The sequence below is a fragment of the Oryctolagus cuniculus genome, chromosome 17 (genome assembly GCF_051225735.1).
Source record: "Oryctolagus cuniculus isolate XC-2025 breed Fujian yellow rabbit chromosome 17, ASM5122573v1, whole genome shotgun sequence".
Lineage (NCBI taxonomy): Eukaryota > Metazoa > Chordata > Mammalia > Lagomorpha > Leporidae > Oryctolagus > Oryctolagus cuniculus.
The window spans coordinates 15,930,594-15,948,550 of record NC_142883.1 but is presented as its reverse complement, the minus strand read 5'-3'; the positions used below and the strand labels follow the sequence as shown (position 1 = coordinate 15,948,550).

General features: G+C 41.1%; 1 protein-coding gene across 11 annotated transcripts in view; it reads left to right on the top strand.

Moving 5' to 3' along the window:
• The window catches only part of TLK2 (tousled like kinase 2), a 133,133-nt gene that overhangs the window by 88,777 nt on the left and 26,399 nt on the right, over positions 1 to 17,957 (top strand). For all 11 annotated transcript variants that reach the window (XM_070060509.2, XM_008271670.5, XM_008271671.5 and 8 more), the window contains 4 exons: positions 8,589 to 8,741; positions 11,266 to 11,332; positions 12,996 to 13,093; positions 14,624 to 14,705. In XM_070060509.2, the coding sequence (XP_069916610.2) occupies positions 8,589 to 8,741; positions 11,266 to 11,332; positions 12,996 to 13,093; positions 14,624 to 14,705 (400 nt within the window). The remainder of the gene's footprint in view (positions 1 to 8,588; positions 8,742 to 11,265; positions 11,333 to 12,995; positions 13,094 to 14,623; positions 14,706 to 17,957) is intronic.

Below are 17,957 nucleotides of genomic sequence, written 5' to 3'. Positions count from 1 at the left end.
ATGTGCTAATTCCTGCCAGCTCTTGATGAGGATTGCTCATTAGACGGTGGTCTCTTGAGACTTTGACTCAAAAAGGTCATGGGTTTGTATAGAGATATAAAGTGATTAAAGTTTTTTGTGTTTTTACTCTATTTTTTTATTATTATTATTTTTTGACAGGCAGAGTTAGACAGTAAGAGAGAGAGAGACAGAGAGAAAGGTCTTCCTTTTTTCCGTTGGTTCACCCCCAAAGTGGCTGCCACGGCCAGTGCATTGCGGCCGGCGCACTGTGCCGATCCGAAGCCAGGAGCCAGTGCTTCCTCCTGGTCTTCCATGTGGGTGCAGGGCCCGAGCACTTGGGCCATCCTCCACTGCACTCCCAGGCCACAGCAGAGAGCTGGCCTGGAAGAGGAACAACCAGGACAGCATCCGGCACCCCGACCGGGACTAGAACCTGGGGTGCCGTCACCGCAGGCAGAGGATTAGCCTCTGGAGCCGTGGTGCCGGCTGTTTTTACTCTATAAGCAATCTGATGTTTAAAAGGTTCTGGAATTCTTACACAGCTGCAGAATATGAAGTAATGACTGCTATAGAGCCATCATATCAGAAAAATCGGGATTATGTCAATGAAATCTCTGACAAAGATTGTTCCTTGTAGGGAAATAGCACTTTTCTCAAGATTTTAAGTTATAAAAATGTTAGAATATCTGTCTCTTCATTGGAGACTGTTTCTGGCTGATGTCTATTAACTAAAGTTATTTTATTGCCTAACATTGTACAGTAATAGATTATCTTTCTTACTTTGAATGCATAATTTGGAATTGAAATTCTTTAGTTCTAAAAGGCTGTATCTGATAAGTTCACACATGACATTTCTATGCAGAAGAAACTCTACAACATGCAAAATAAGTTGATGGGTTAAATAGTATCAGACAAGGAGCCATTGCTATGGCTTAGCAGGTAAAGCCGGCGTCTGCAGCACTGACATCCCATGTGGGCGCCGGTTTGAGACCCAGCTGCTCCACTTCTGATCCAGCTCTTTGCTATGGCCTGGGAAAGCAACAGAAGATGGCCCAGGTCCTTGGTCGCCTGCACCCATGTGGGAGTCTTGGAAGAAGCTCCTGGCTTCTGGCTTTGGATCAGCCCAGCTCTGCCTGTTGCAGCCATTTGGGGAGTGAACTAGCAGGTGGAAGACCTCTCTCTCTCTCTCTCTCTCTCTCTCTCTCTCTGCCTCTCTGCCTCTCTGCCTCTCTGCCTCCGCCTCTCTGTAGCTCCACCTTTCACATAAATAAATACCAAAAAAAAAAAAAAAAAAAGAAAGATTTCTATCAGATAGCAGTACTAGGTCTTAGGGGAAGAGACAGACCTCAAGACATTTAAAATTGGGACTAGTGCTGTGGCATAGTGGGTAAAGCCGCGGCCTGCAGTGCTGGCATCTCATATGGGCGCCTGTTTAAGCTCTAGCTGCTCCACTTCCAATCCAGCTCTCTGCTATGGACTGGGAAAAGCAGTAGAAATTGGCCCAAATCCTTGGGCCCCTGCTCACACGTGGGAGACTTGGAAGAGGCTCTTGGCCCCTGGCTTTGGATCAGTGCAGCTCCGGCTGTTGTGGCCAATTGGAGAGTGAATCAGCGGATGGAAGACCTCTCTCTCTCTCTCTCTCCTTCCCTCCCTCCCTCCCTCTCTCCTTCCTTCTCTCTCTCATTCTCACTTGCTTGCTCTGCCTTTCCTTCTCTCTCTGTGTAACTCTGACTTTCAAATAAATAAATAAATCTTTAAAAAAAAAAAAAGAAAGAAAAAAGACATTTAAAATTCAATTCAGATAATCAAGTGTAGCCAACAGGAGTCTCCACACAGTTCTTTTTTTTCTAACTTTTTTTTACTTTTTTTTTTTTTAAGGTTCACTTATTTACTTGAAAGTCATAGTTACACAGAGGGAGAAGGAGAGGCAGAGAAAGAGAGAGAGAGAGAGAGAGAGAGAGGTCTTCCATCTGCTAGTTCACTCCCCAGATGGCCACAACGGCCGGAGCTGCTCCAGTCTGAAGCCAGGAGCCAGGAGCTTCTTCCAGGCCTCCCATGTGGTGCAGGGGCCCAAGGACTTGGGTCATCTTCCACTGCTTTGCTAGGGCATAGCAGAGAGCTGGATCTGAAGTGGAGCAGCCAGGACACGAATTGGTGCCCATATGGGAGGCTGGAACTGCAGGTGGCGGCCCTACGCACCACATCACAGCACCGGCCTCTTTTCTTCTAACTTTGTTTTCTGGCTCCCTTAGAGTGATCTTTGATTTCCTAAAACAGAAAGTTTACTGTATAATAAGAAAATCATATCAGATTTGTAACATTTTTGGGCCGGATTAGTGAGTTTTACTTTCTGTAGTATATTTGAACCTGTTGAAAAAGTAGCTTGATAGCTCCAAGAAAGTAATGTTAAAAACTAGTGTACACTTTTTTATTTAAATAAGACTCAGTGGCAAGATAATTAAAATTCTTTACTAAGATTTCTTTCATATTTGAATAAAGTACATTAATGAGATTTGACCCATGTTCAGAATAGTGGTTGTTTGCTATGTGGGTTATGAGAGGAAGTAAATTACACTTCAGAGTCTTGTAATGCTAGTCCAAGTATTTGTTTTAATGTAGGGAGTTCCACTACTCATTACAAAGCAATTTCTGATGAACCCTCTGATTTTCAGTCATCTGATCCAAAATCGTGTAACCTTTTTTTTTTTTAAAGATTTATTTTATTTATTTGAAAGAGTTACAGAGTGAGGTAGAGCCAGAGAGAGAGAGAGAGAGAGGTCTTCCATGTTCTGGTTCATTTAAATGATCACCACGGCCAGAGCTGAGCTGATCTGGAGCCAGGAGTTTCTTCTGGGTCTTCCACATGGGTACAGGGGCCCAAGGACCTGTGCCATCTTCTACTGCTTTCTCAGGCCATAGCAGAGACCTGGATCAGAAGTAGAGCAGTTGGGATTGGAACCAGCACCCATATGGAATGCTGGCACTATAGGCCAGGGCTTTAACCCACTGTGCCACGGTGCCTGCCCCATCCTTTTTTTTTTTTAAAAAAGATTTATTTATTTACTTGAGAGACAGAGTTACACACAGAGAGAGGGAGAGACAGAGAAATGTCTTCCACTTGCTGGCTCACTCCCAAAGTGGCTGCAATAGGTGGAGCAGGGCCCAATCAAAGCCAGGAGCCAGGAGCTTCTTCTGAGTCTTCCACATGGATACAGGAGCCCAAGCATCTGGGCCATCCTCTGCTGCTTTCCCAGGCCATAAACAGGAAGCTGGATTGGAAGTGGAGCAGCTGGGGCTTGATTGGCACCCATATGGGATGCCAGTGCCACGGGCAGATGTTTAACCTACTGCACGGCAGCGCCAGCCTCTAATCTATTCTATTTTACAATTGCTAGTACAGAGTAAATGGACTTTAAGAAGTTCTCATCTGAGATACTCATGTGCCATTTGTACATCACTTACTAACTTTTCCTGCTGCTGTTAATGTCTGAAAATGTGTGCATTTATTTTTTAACACCTCTCCTACTAGTTACTTATAGTATGGTTGGGGTCTATAATACTGCTTTACTGTTGAATCTGTTTTCATTTCTAAAGTTGCTGTAACAAAATAGCATGAATTACATGGTTTAAAGCAATAGAAACTTATTCTGTCACAGTTTAGGAAGCCAAATGTTCAAATTCAAGGCACGGGATCCTCCTTCTGGAGAATCCTTTGGATCCGGGTAGGATCCTTTGCCTGTTACAGGGTCCTGGTAAATCTGCATGTTTCTTGGCTAGTGGCAGCAGCACTTCAGTCTGCCTGTCTTCACATGGTGTTCTCCCCATGTGTCTCTGTGCCTCCTCTCTTGTTAATGACAGAGCCATATTGGATTAAGGGCCTGTTCTATTCCAGTATGATCTGATGTTAGCTAATACTTCAATGAGTCCATTTCCAAATAGGGTCATATTCTGAAGTATTGTGGATTAAGACTTTAACATGTCTTAAAAAGGACACAGTTCAGTGCACAGTGGCACCTAAGACTCATGATTGGGGCCGGTGCTGTGGTGCAGCGGGTTAATGCCCTGGCCTACTGTGCTAGCATCCCTTAGGGCACCGGTTTGAGTCCTGGCTGCTCCACTTCCGGTCCAGCTCTCTGCTATGGCCTGGGAAAGCAGAAGAAGATGGCCCGAGTCTTTGGGCCCCTGCACCCACATGGAGACCCAGAAGAAGCTTCTGGCTCCTGTCTCTGGGTCGGCGTAGCTGCAGCCATTGCAGCCATTTGGGGAGTAAACCATCAGATGGAATTCCTCTATCTGCCTCTCCTCTCTCTATGTAACTCTTTCAAATAAATAAATAAATCTTTTTTTTTTTTTTTAAGATTTTATTTATTTATTTGAGAGCTAGAGTTACAGATAATGAGAGGGAGAACCAGAGAAAAAGGTCTTCGTCTCTTGGTTCACTCCCCAATGGTCGGAGCTGCATCAATCCAAAGCCAGGAGCCAGTGCTTCTTCCAGGTCTCCCATTTGGGTGCCGGGGCCCAAGCACTTGGGCCATCTTCTACTGCTTTCCCAGGCCATAGCAGAGAGCTAGATAAGAAGAGGAGCAGCTGGGACTAGAACCGGCGCCCATAGGGGTTGCTGGCTCCGCAGGCAGAGGGTTAACCTACTGTGCTACAGTGCCAGCCCCAATAAATAAATCTTTAAAAAAAAAAAAAAACACACACACACACAAGGACTCATGGTCTTGTTTTCTCTTGGCTTTTTAAGCAGAGTTAGTTAAATCTGAGAAGGGTTTATTGAGTCATCAGTACTTCCGTAGAAGGTGATGAAATAGTCTCTTTCTTATGATGCTGCATAAGAAATGTTTGAGGATCCACTCTATGAAAGGCATTGTTATATGTGCTGGTGGATATAAAGGCTACTAAGACATGATTCCTCGTTTAGCTTATTGATACAATCCAGATCTTTACACTGTACTCAAAAAATAAACCTAAAGCAATTGCCACTATCAGACTCTTACTCTTCAGTATGAATAGCTGAACAGTCTTAGAATATCTAGCATTGATATGGGTGTCCTTATAATTAATATGTAACACTGACCTTTGAGTACATAAGCTTTCATGTTAAAGCAAGCTCTGTTATTATCTGAACATACATATATATGTATGTATTTTTTTTAAAGATTTATTTATTTATTGGAAAAGTAGAATTACAAAGAGGCTGAGAGAGAGAGAGGGGTCTTCCATCTGTTGGTTCACTCCCTCCATGGCTGCAATGGCCAGAGCAGCCGGGACTTGAACCAGGACCCCTATGGGATGCCAGCCCTGCAGGTGGTGGCTTTACCCAAGGCGCCACAGCGCCGACCTCCCAAATATATATTTTAAGATTTTCCCAAGGGTGTTTTGTAGTCTGTGTACCCTGTGTTCATGGTTTATATATGCGATGGCTATTTATATGGATGACATAGGGCTCCTCTCTCGGTGAATCTGAAGAGAAAAAGTGTATGAATTCTCCTTGAAAATGATGAAGGTGGTTGCTAAAGTCTCAATCTCGCAAAGCAGAATTTTCAAAGGTAAAATATTGTGGAGTTCTGCTTGACCACTGTGGTTCATAGTTTAAAGTTTAGATTGTATGGTTATCTCCAGAGAGTTTAGGGTGCCTTGCTGTCATAGTCCCTGAAAGGTTAGAGATGAGCTAAGATATTTCTTTTTTTCTTTTCTTTTTTTTTTTTTTTTATTTGACAGATAGAGTTAGACAGTGAGAGAGAGAGATAGAGAAAGGTCTTCCTTCTGTTGGTTCACCCCCCAAGTGGCCGCCACGGCTAGAACTACACCTATCCAAAACCAGGAGCCAGGTGCTTCCTCCTGGTCTCCCATGTGGGTGCAGGAGCCCAAGCACTTGGGCCATCCTCCACTGCCTTCCCAGGCCACAGCAGGGAGCTGGACTGGAAGAGGAGCAGCCAGGATTAGAACCCAGTGCCCACATGGGATGCCGGGCACCACAGGTTGGAGGATTAGCCATGTGAGCCATGGCACCGGCCCCAAACTAAGATATTTCATCAACTTTATTTTTAGTTGAGAAATTTGTGTTCAGATAAGGTAAATGTCTTCCTCAAGGACATTCATTGAATCCCTAAAAGGAAGAATGTGATTTTACCTAAGGATTCTATGTCTTTTTGTTTACTGTTTTAAGATTTATTTATTTATTTGAAAGGCGGAGTTAGACAGAGCGAGATCTGTTCACTCCGCAAATGGCCGCAACAGCCAGAGCTGGACTGATCTGAAGCCAGGAGCCAGGAGCTTCTTCCTAGTCTCCCACATGAGTGCAGAGGCCCTAGCATTTGGGCCATGTATTGCTTACCCAGGCTCCTTAGCAGGCAGCTGGATTGGAAGTAGAGCAGTCTAGATGTGTACCAGCAAAATATGGGTTGCTGGGGCTGCAGGTGGTGGCTTTACCCACTACACCACAGTGCTGGCCCCAGGATTTTGTATCAGTTTATTATTATTATTATTATTATTATTTGAAAGAGTTACAGAGAGAGGTAAAGACAGAGGGAGAGAGAGGTCTTCCATTCTGCTGGTTCACTTCCCAAATGACCACAACGGCCAGAGCTGAGCTGATCCAAAGCCAGGAGCCAGGAACTTCTTCCAGGTCTCCCACATGGGTGCAGGGGCTCATCTTCTGCTTTCCCAGACCATAGCAGAGAGCTGGATCATAAGAGGAGCAGCCGAGATTCGAACCGGTCCCCTTATGGTATTCTGGCACTGCAGGCTGGGGCTTTAACCCACTGTGCCACAGCGCTGGCCCAGGATTATGTATCTTAATGCAATATTCTTTCACCGCATGAATTGATAAAATATTTTGGGAGGAAAACTTGTTGGTGGGGAAAGGCATATTCAATAGTAATTAGTTTTTTTCTTAGAATGTTCTTGAATTAAAATTTTTATTCCATTAAATCAATATGTGATCAGTAATCTGGCTTTTTTTTTCCCCCTAAGATATACTTATTTATTTGAAAATCAGAGTTACAGAGAGAGAGGGAAAGACAGAGAGATCTTCCATCCACTGGTTCACTCAGATGACTTCAGTGGCCAGGGCTGGGCCAGGCTGAAGTCAAGCGCCAGGAGATTCATCCTTGTCTCCCACATGGGAGGCAGGGGTCCAAGTACTTTGACAGTTTTCTGCTGTTTTTCCCAGACCATTAGCAGGGGGCTGGATTGGAAGTAGAGCAACCAGGACTTGAACCAGCACCTGAATAGGATGCTGGTGTCACAGGTGGTAACTACCTACTGTGCTACAACACCAGTACCAACCTGGCTAATCTTAGAGCCTCCAGGATTGCATTATCAATTGAATAGTTACCTATTTGTGATACTCTGTATATGTTAATCCTGCTTTCAGTATTGTCCTTCCAGGTATGGGAGTATAACTTTATTATGAGTATCTTTCCTAGAGTATTCTGGGTTTTCTGTTGCCATTTTTTTTTAGGAAAGATGTATTTATTGTGGAAAAGGTCTGACAACTACAGAGTTCAACAAGGGGGGTAGAAGAGGTTTCATTTGAAAATAGGTTTTAAAAGGGGCCGGCACTGTGGTGTAGCAGGTAAAGCTGCCTCCTGCAATGCCAGCATCTCATATGGGCGCCTGTTCAAGTCCCGGCTTGTGCACTTCCAATCCAGTTTTCTACTGTGGCCTGGGAAAGCAGCGGAAGATGACCCAATCCTTGGGCCCCTGCACCCACGTGGGAGACCCAAATGAAGCTCCTGGCTCCTAGTTTTGGATTGGCACAACTCATGCTGTTGTGGCCATCTGGGGAGTGAACCAGCGGATGGAAGATCTATCTTTCTCTCTCTCTCTCTCTCTCTCTCTCTCTCTCTCTCTCTCTCTGTAACTCTGCCTTTCAAATAAAATAAATAAATCTTTTAAAAAAAAAGGAAATAGATTTTTAAAAAGTTAGATTTTGTCATTCTGCAAAGGTGATGGTTGGTTCAAGAAAAGAGCGAGGGTGAGGGGAGCATAGTAGAATGTAGGGGCAGAGAGACAGAATGAAGTCTATTAAGTGGTTCATCTGAAATCTTAGTTTATTTTTCTATACTAAGTCTATAAAATTTAATAGCTGTTGGGTTGTAGGGTACATGAGAGATGGTTTTTCTTATAATGGGATTTTTATGGATTCCTACTTTGAATACTACAGGTTGAGTATATTCCTTATCTGAAATCAGAAGTATTTCAGATTTTGGAGTTACTTGGATTTTAGAATATTTGCATGGACTCTACTGGTTGGGTATCCCATATCTGAAATGCAAAATCTCCAAAATCTAAAACTTTTTAAAAATATAATTATTTATTTTTGTATTTGAAAGACAGGGAAAGAGATATTGAGAGATCTTCCATTCACTGGTTCACTCCCCAGCACCAGCAACAGCCAGGACTGGGTTATAGGGACCAGTACTTGAATGAACCATCACTTGCTGGCTCACAGGGTGTGCATTGGCAGGAACTGGAATCAGAAGTTCAGCAAATATGCAAGCAGTGAGTTATTTTTGTTTGCTCTATTGCTGTTAGAATTGTTTTTGACCTTTCTCTCTGCAACACCTTTATATCTCTAGGCAACAAGAAAGGATAAATTCACAGAGGGAAGAGATAGAAAGACAGCGGAAAATGTTAGCAAAGCGGAAACCTCCTGCCATGGGTCAGGCCCCTCCAGCAACCACTGAGCAGAAGCAGAGGAAAAGCAAGACCAACGGAGCTGAAAATGAAACGTATGTTCTTTATTGATAAGAACTGAGACATCACATCCTCTCCCAAAATGCAGGTGTTCTAATGAATTCCACTGGAAACAGGAATTCGAGAGGTTTCACAGGGTTTAAGCTGTTTTTCAGTTAAATTAATAGATTTGTTTAACCTTAGTTCTGCTCTTTACGGAGTTTTGAATGCTAAGAAGTAATATCACTTCATTTGATGTGGTTTTTGGCCACTCAGAACAGATTGGATGTCAGTATATTCAAATGATATTGCTTATGCAGGGTACTGTACTTCAAACATTGATGGAAAATTGATTTAAGACAAATACGTGTACAAAAAAATTTGAAGTCCTTGTAAACAAGGAATCTTATGAAAACTCATGAAAAATCTGTTTATGGAAAGATTATGGATTTCAGAATTTTGGGCACAAACAATAACATTTTTAAATTGCATTTTCCATGGATTTTTTGAAGTACTCTGGTATGTTATTCTACATTATGGAATATTGGTATCATCTCATGGGGCTTCTCTGGCTACTATTTCAGACTGAAGAATGCTCTTTATTGGTCAAAGAACACATTGTTAACAATCAGAAACTTAACAGAGTAAGCCAGGGAAAAAAAAGCTGTTATTTTAGGAAAAGGACGTTTTCCCAATAAGCCAAATCTTGACCTCACCAGAATTTTTTCCTATTCTGGGACCTAAGGAAAACATCAGAATTGTAAATTGCAGTGTGGGCATCTTTTTCTGTCAGTAAACAACTGTTACAGAGCTGCCATGTATAGTGGGGTTGAAAATCCTCAGCACAAATGCCTCCCTTCTTCATTCCTTCCTTTCTCTTTCAATGCAAGTAAGTTTCATATCCAAAGGTAGCCACAAATAAAAGGGATAACATTACTTTATTGAAAAGGGATAACATTAACTTATTGACCAATACGTCTTTTGTCTTTATGTTTTGTACATCAGTTCACAAAAACATATTAACCCATAATCACTTCAAATATAATAATAGTAATAGTATACCATTATTAAAGTCCATGGTATCCCAGAAATGCATCTTTCTCTGTTCCAGTGATAAACATGGCTTAGTGCCAATCTTTACTTTCCCCATACATAGCGATTAGCTGATGTCTTATGGGTAAATATTTTCCTTGACAGTTGTTTAGAGTATGTTAAGTGCTTATTTTAGGTAATAAAAAAGTTCAAGTGGGAGCCCAGATTTGAAAGATTATCATTGTTTTCTTTGTAACTCTGGTTATTTTTCACAGGGGTTTTCCCTCTATTACTTAAAAATCATTTAATGCTAGTGCACAAAACCATTGGCTTAAGAGTGGTAAATAAAGTGAAGGTTGTTTCTTTGCCACAGAACAACAGATTCTGTTCTAGGCAAGGCGTGTGTCTGTGAGAAGTTGCCGCCTAGAGTTCTGTGTAAAATGCAAACTAGAAGCCTTTAGTCCAGTTTTTAGTTAGAATATTTGTGACGTGGCGCTTTCCTTTGACTAGAAGCCAAAAACAAGCCTTTCCTGGTACTGAACCTATTTCAAGCAGAGAATTCCTAGTTCTAGTCCCTTTTTTACTGGTGTGAAATGCAGTGATAGATACAGGTGTTTCTACAACTATAAAGGCTGAAGTAATAACCCTAGTGGATGTCTTATTTATACTCTTCCTAGTTCCTTTGAGTTGGAACTCAGATGCTCTATTTTGTAACTCTTCTTGTTTGCTAAGATAGCAATTCATTTTCCTGGTATTTAGAATACATCTAAACCATGAGTTCTAAAACTTTGAAATATGTATGTGTACTTCTGTCATGTGGAGAAGTTGGGGAGAAAGGAGTAAGATATCAGTTATCACTTGTACGTTCTGGAGATACGGGGATACAGGGGAAATAAGGGGAACGTGAAACGGGTGATTACCAATAGAGTCAGTGCTTTGAGAATTGGTTTAAGTACCATTTTCAGTATTCTTTTTGCATTCTCATTTAATAGTCAGAACACTTTGTTAGGTATTACTACTTGTTGCATTTTCAGGAAATTTACTTAAGAGATTAAAGTTACTTAATCAGGGCCACCTGACTAGCAACCCAGTTTTGCCTTGAACCTTACTACTCCTTGGGCTCCAAAGCTTAGACTGATTTTCTACTGTGTCTTTCTCCTTGATACTGCAGTGTCAAAGTCTGAGGGTCATTAAGAATAATCAAATCCATTGTCCTGTTGTCTTGCCCCTGAAAATATTTCTAGAAAAAAAAATTGGGGCTATTGCTCCTAATTGGTTTTCATCTGTGTAATGTCTGAGACAAAACTGATTTCATAAATAATGTAAAAATAAGTCCCTTTGTTTTCATATTTTACAAATTAGACTTTGGCTTTGGAGTACATCCTTCACATTGTATCTGATATTCTCATCAATTCTGCAAGATAATTTGTCTTTTAGTAATTTTTAACTGTGAGACTAAATATACTATATAGCATCTTGGACAGTTCTTATTAAATAGGCACATTATGATTTCAAATGACTACTGAAATTTCCACCATTATTTTCCAGGTTAACATTAGCAGAGTACCATGAACAAGAAGAAATCTTCAAACTCAGATTAGGTCATCTTAAAAAGGTAAGTGTAATAAGAAAATACATTTGGGGAAAAATGATTTCTAGTTTATATTTGGTGTGAAAGCTATTTGGTCATTGGGGCAAATGTAATAGTTTCACGTAGCTACAGAAATCTTGAGTATGCTGCTCTCACTGTCACATCTTGTTGTCTAATGGCAGACCTCGTTTCTTTTTATTTTCAAATCAATTCCAACCACCCGTTAAGATTACTTTGCAGGATCTGGTGTTGTGTCATAGTAAGTAAAGCTGCCCTCTGCAACATCAGCATCCCATATAGGCACTGGTTCTCATTCCAATCCAACTCCCTGCTAATGGCCTGGGAAAAGCAGCAGAAGATAGCCTAAGGGCTTAGGCCCCTGTTATCCATATGGGAGATATGGGAGATCCTGACTTCTGGCTTCAGACTGGCCCAGCCCTGGCCATTGTAGCCATCTGGAGGGTGAACCAGTGGATAGAAGATATCTCTGTGTGTCTCTCATGAACCAGTGGATGGAAGATCTCTCATTTGTGTGTGTCTCCCTCTTTCTCTGTAACTCTTTCAAATAAATAAATAAACTTAAAAAAAAAAAAAGCTTTTCTCCAAAAGTGTAATGTCATAAGGCTTCCCAAGTGGTTATCCTTAGAGTGAAAATTAAACATACAACCAGAACAGGTGATTTTTTTTTAATTAGTTTATCTGAAAGGCAGATTTACAGAGAGGCAGAGAGAGAAAGAGAGGTTTTCCATCCACTGGTTCGCTCCCCAAATGGCTGCAATGGCTGGAGCTGCACCGATCTGAAGCCAGAAGCCAGGAGCTTCTTCTGGGTCTCCCACGTGGGTGCAGGGGCCCAAGGACTTGGGCCATCTTATACTGCTTTTCCAATACAGCAGAGAGCTGTATCGGAAGTAGAGCAACTGGAACTCAAACTGGCGCCCATATGGGATGCCGGCACTGTAAGTAACGGCTTTACTCCCAGTGGCAGCCTCCAGGTGGTCTAAAATTGATTTTAAGACTCTTGTGGTGTGGTAAGTCACATAGCAGCTCTTAATTCTTGCCTAAAACTAACTAAAAAGTGGTCTTGCATAAACCATACTATAACACAGTGGCACTTAACAGAATGTATTATTGAAGGTATTCACTGAGATGTCTTCGATATAGATTGCTCAGCTCTTAAAATTCATCAACCCATACATTATTGGTGGACAGTATTCATGCTGATAATGGCAAAAAAGCATATAATAAACTACTGTTGTGTGTGTGTGTGTGTGTTTCACACTCTGGTTTTCTTTTTTTCCCACTGGGTTCTCCAATCTTGTTAATCAGTTGGACTTAAGACACCACATATAATCTATAGTTAGTGAAGAGAACCTGAGTTTTGTGAGCGGTGTTGCATGCCTCTGTGTATATATACAAAACATTTCCACAAACACAGGAGACTTAATAGTGTTGGGGGGCACCAAGAGGAAGGAGGGGGACGGTGGTGGACTTTCACTTTTCCCTGCACTCCTGTATATGGTTTGAATTTTATTATTTTCTGTGGGCTTTTTTAATGATAACATTCTAGTTGTTTTTTTTTTTCCCAAAAAAATCTTTCTTCAAAGCATCTTCCATTGAAAAATGTCTAGTGTTGTTTTTGAAATTAGACTGAAAACGTAAAAATTCTATTTTTTTCTTTTCATTTTAGGAGGAAGCAGAAATCCAGGCAGAGCTGGAAAGGCTAGAAAGGGTTAGAAATCTACATATCAGGGAACTAAAAAGGATACATAATGAAGATAACTCACAGTAAGCAACTTGGGGCTATATTGGGTCGGAGGTTGTTGAGCCCTCTCTGACATTAGTTTGAAAGGTCTAGAATGATGTTTTTGCTTAATAGAAATTTGGTAAATGATGCAACAGTGTATTTTGTAGAGTGTAATACAGTTTTTATGAACAAAATTGTGATTTGCTTTGACTTAAATATGTAAGAATTTATGTATGCATATATTATTTTTAAGGAGTAGAGGTTTCTAAAACAATATAGCTTTGCAGTCCTAAATGGTTGATGTATCTGCCTATTCAGATTTCCCTACTAAACCTTGAGAAAGGGGAACATGGGCCCACAGTGTGGTGTTGTGGAAAGAATAGGACACTCCATTTTAGAATGACCTTTAAGAACTATTTGGGTGTGGAGATTTTAAGTATGACTCTTAAATTCAGCACACTTATTTTATGTTAACACCCACCTTTGTTGATAATTCACTTAAGTAATTGAAACTGGGGATAATATGTTACCAATGGGAAAAAAGCTTTTATAAGTAATCTATTCTTTCCCACGTTTACCTGACGCACATTTTTTTTTCACTTAGTCACAGCTTGTATTTTGTTGGGCCAAGGTGAGCCGTGGACGTTTCCTTTTGTAAAGGAGCAGGCAGCAACAGTTTACCATTTACTGAGAACTCTGTGTATCAAGCATGGGACCTAGTGCCCTTACATTCTCTCATTTAATCCTCATGAAAACTCAGTCATCTTCAATACATCAATCACGAAATGAGCCTGGAGAAATTAAGTTAACTTGATCAGAGACCCAGACTAGTGTGGCCAACAGTGTCACACTGGATCTTGGAGGTCCAAGTAATGGCATCTCTCCCCACAGGCACGCTGCTTTCTTAAAGTGATTTCAGGATTATTTGTGAGGCTGTTTAAAGTCAGCAACTAGGTAAAGATATTTTGAAATTTCTTTGCAAGGAACGGTCATTTATTTTTCATTTTTTTTTTAGAAAAGGAAGCAAGGAAGAGTCTTAAATGGGCAATGCACTTGTAGCAGACTTCTGCCTTAAAGAGAGAGAAGTGAATGCATGTAAATCGTGCCACTTGCTAATAGTCAGACCCTTTTTAAGGCAATGTAAAATATCTTGGAATTTTATTGTGTGTAGTTTTGAAATGGTGAGAGCATGTGCCTCTTTGATTATTTGGAGGAGCCAAATAGCAGTTTGAAAATGTTATCTAATCAAATCCCCTTCCCCAAACCCCCCATCACTTCATAGCAGGGCGGAAATGGGGAGGACAAGAAAGGATATGGGTCTAACTCTGGCTGTGCTGGGACAGTGCCTGTGTCTCGTGGCTCCACAGCCATTGCTGTCATTGTAGTGGTGCTGCCTCCTTGAGCTAGGGAGCTTCATGCTCAGGATTCCCTGTGTTGGTATTGATTTTTAAACCAGCAGCAGCAGCTATAATCATGGTAGAATCATGTGTGTAGTTCTTTGGATTCTATAACTATGGAAGACTATAGCCCTTGATTTCAAGGTGTATGTTACATATTTCCTGTTTCCACAGATTTAAAGATCACCCAACGCTAAATGACAGATACTTGTTGTTACACCTTTTGGGGAGAGGAGGTTTCAGTGAAGTTTACAAGGTAAGTGTGAGGACCTGGGAACCCAGATTGGGGGTTAAACTGTTGCCTACTATCAACTTGGAGAGCATCCTGCATAGTGAAAGCTGAGTCATCTGTTGGCTGAAATTTAAAATTTTAAATAAATCTCTGTCTTTGGGAAAACTGTTTCCCATAAACTTAAGTGATGGGGCATCGAGATAGTAGAGGATGAGAGTGATTTTTTAAGAGTGTCATTTAAGGTTGTTTGCTAGCATTGGCATTCAAAAGGGTATCCTGGCTTAGAGAGCTTCAATTTGGGACAGCAGAGTACAGACCATCGTGCTTCCAGATTGAGTGTTACTGAATGAGAGATTTAGGCAGTTTCAAATATAGTTACAGATCCATATCATGTTTAGCCATAACCTGGTTTAATTTCTCTACGTGTTTCTGGCAGCTGGCTATAAAATGCAGAATCAATTTAGTAAATACTCTTCACTGCACAGCTCTGGGAGGTCCCCGTTTCCAGAAGTGCGGTCTTCACTGTTAGAAATCTTTCGAGTAAAATAAATGGTTTTTATTCCAGGTAAAACTAGTTCAACTGTTTGTCAGTTACCTATTGTGATTTATATATATTTACATACATATATATAATATATATATATATATCTTTAACCAATTTTTTTTTAAAGATTTACTTATTTGTTTAAAAGGCGTTTACAGAAAGGGAAAGAGACAGAGGCACAGAGAGAGAGAGGAGAGAGAGAGAGAGATCTTCATTGACTGGTTCACTTTCACTCCCCAAATGGCCACAATGGCTCAAGCTGGGCCAGACCAAAGCCAGGAGCCAGAAGCCAGGAGCTTCCTCTGGGTCTACTGCGTGGGAAAAGGGGCTCAAGCACTTGGGCCACCTTCCATTGCTTTCTCAAACTCATTAGCAGGAAGCTGGATCAAAAGTGGAGCAACTGGGACTGGTGCCCATATGGGATACCAGCACTGCAGGTGGTGGCTTAACCTACTATGGCACTGTGCCAGCCCCCTTTTTAACCATTTTTAAGTGTACGGTTCAATGGTATTAAGTACATTCACAATGCTGTACAGTTGTTCTCCATTTCTAGAGTATAGTATGATTTTTAATGCACTGCTGATTTTATTTTCTAGTATTTTGTCCATAGTTTTAACATTTTTTTTTTTTTTTAATTTTTGACAGAGTGGACAGTGAGAGAGAGACAGAGAGAAAGGTCCTCCTTTTCGCCATTGGTTCACCCTCCAATGGCCACTGCAGCCGGCGCGCTGCGGCCAGCGCATCGCGCTGATCCAAAGCCAGGAGCCAGGTGCTTCTCCTGGTCTCCCATGCGGGTGCAGGGCCCAAGCACTTGGGCCATCCTCCACTGCACTCCCGGGCCATAGCAGAGGGCTGGCCTGGAACAGGAGCAACCGGGACAGAATCCGGTGCCCCGACCGGGACTAGAACCCCGGGTGCCGGCGCCACAAGGCAGAGGATTAGCCTATTGAGCCACGGCGCCGGCGGGAAGCTCTTTATTACTGATTTGGTTTCCATCTTGATTATTGGTCTGTTTAGGTTTCTGTGTCTTCATGAATCAATTTTGGTAGATTGTGTATATCCAGAAATCCATCCATTTCTTCTAGATTTTCCAATTTGTTGGCATATAGCTCTTTGTAGTAATCCCTGATTATGATTTTTATTTCTGTGGTATCTGTTTTATTTTTTTTTTAAAGACAACATCCTTTTCTTTATTTTTAAAGATTTTGTTTATTTATTTGAGAGGGAGAGACAAAGGTCTTCCATCTCCAAATGGCCGCAATGGCTGAAACTGCACCGATCAGTAACCAGGAGCTTCTTCTTGGTCTCCCATGTGGGTACAGGGGCCCAAGGTCTTGGGCCGTCTTGTACTGCTTTCCTAGGCCACAGCAGAGAGTAGGATTGAACCAGCACCCATATGGGATGCCGGCCCTGCAGGCATAGAGCATGGCGCTGGCCCCGGTATCTGTTGTATCATGTCCTTTTTCATCTCTGATTTATAATTTGGGTCTTCCCCCCCCCCTTTTTTTTTTTAAGTTAGTTGGGCTATTGCTGTATCAATTTTGTTTATTTTTCAAGAAACCAGCTCTTTATTTCACTGATCTTTTGTATTTGTTTGGTTTCAATTTTGTTTTTTTCTTTGATTTTAATTCTTTCCTCCTACTAATTTTGGGTTTGGTTTTTTTGTTGATTTTCTAGGTCCTTGACATGCATTGATAACTCATTTATTTGGTGCCTTTCCAATTTCTTGATGTAGGCACCAATTGCTATAAAATTCCCTCTTAGCACTGCTTTTGCTGTATCCCATATGCTGTATTGTTATCATCATGTTTCCAGAAATTTTTTGATTCCCCTTTTCATTTTTTTCTATAAGCCACTGTTTTCCATTCTGGAGCATGTTTTTTAGTGTCCATGTATTTGAATATGTTCTAGAGATTCTTGAGTTGTTAATTTCCAGCTTCATTCCATTGTGGTCAGAAAAGATGCATAGTATGATTTCAATTTTTTGAATTTGGTGAGACTTGCTTTATGGCCTAGCATATGGTCTGTCCTAGAGAAAGTTCCATGCACTGATGAAAAGAATGTATTCTGCAACTGTGGGATGAAAGGTTCTGTAGATATTAGTTAGGTTAGTTTGGTCCATAGTGTCAGTGAGCTCTGTTGTTTCTTTGTTGATTTTCTGTCTAGTTGATCTGTCTGTTGTTGACAGTGGAGTGTTGAAGTCCCCCATTACTTTGGTATTGGAGTCTATGTCTCCCTTTAGACCATTAACATTTGTTTTAAATATCCAGGTGCCCTGGCATTGAGTGCATATGCATTTACAACAGTCACATCTTCCTGTTGAGCTGATCCCTTAATCATTACATAGAGCTCTTCTTTGTCTCTTTTAACAGTTTTTGTGTTAAAGTCTATTTTGTCTGATATTAGGATGGCTACAACTGCTCATTTTTGCTTTCTATTACCGTAGAATATCTTTTTTTCCATCCTTTCACTTTCAGCCTGTGTGTATCTTTTTTGGTGAAGTATGTTTCCTGTAAGCAGCAAATAGATGGATTTTGTTTTTTAATCCATTCAACCAGTTTATATCTTTTAACTGGAGAATTTAGGCCATTTACATTCAGGGTTTCTATTGATAAGTAACTTTTTGGTTGTGCCATTTTCCTGTTAATATTTGTATTCTTTGGATTTCATTTGTACTTTCACTGGAAGATTTTCTGCCTTCACATTCTTTCATACTGATGACTATCTTTCTG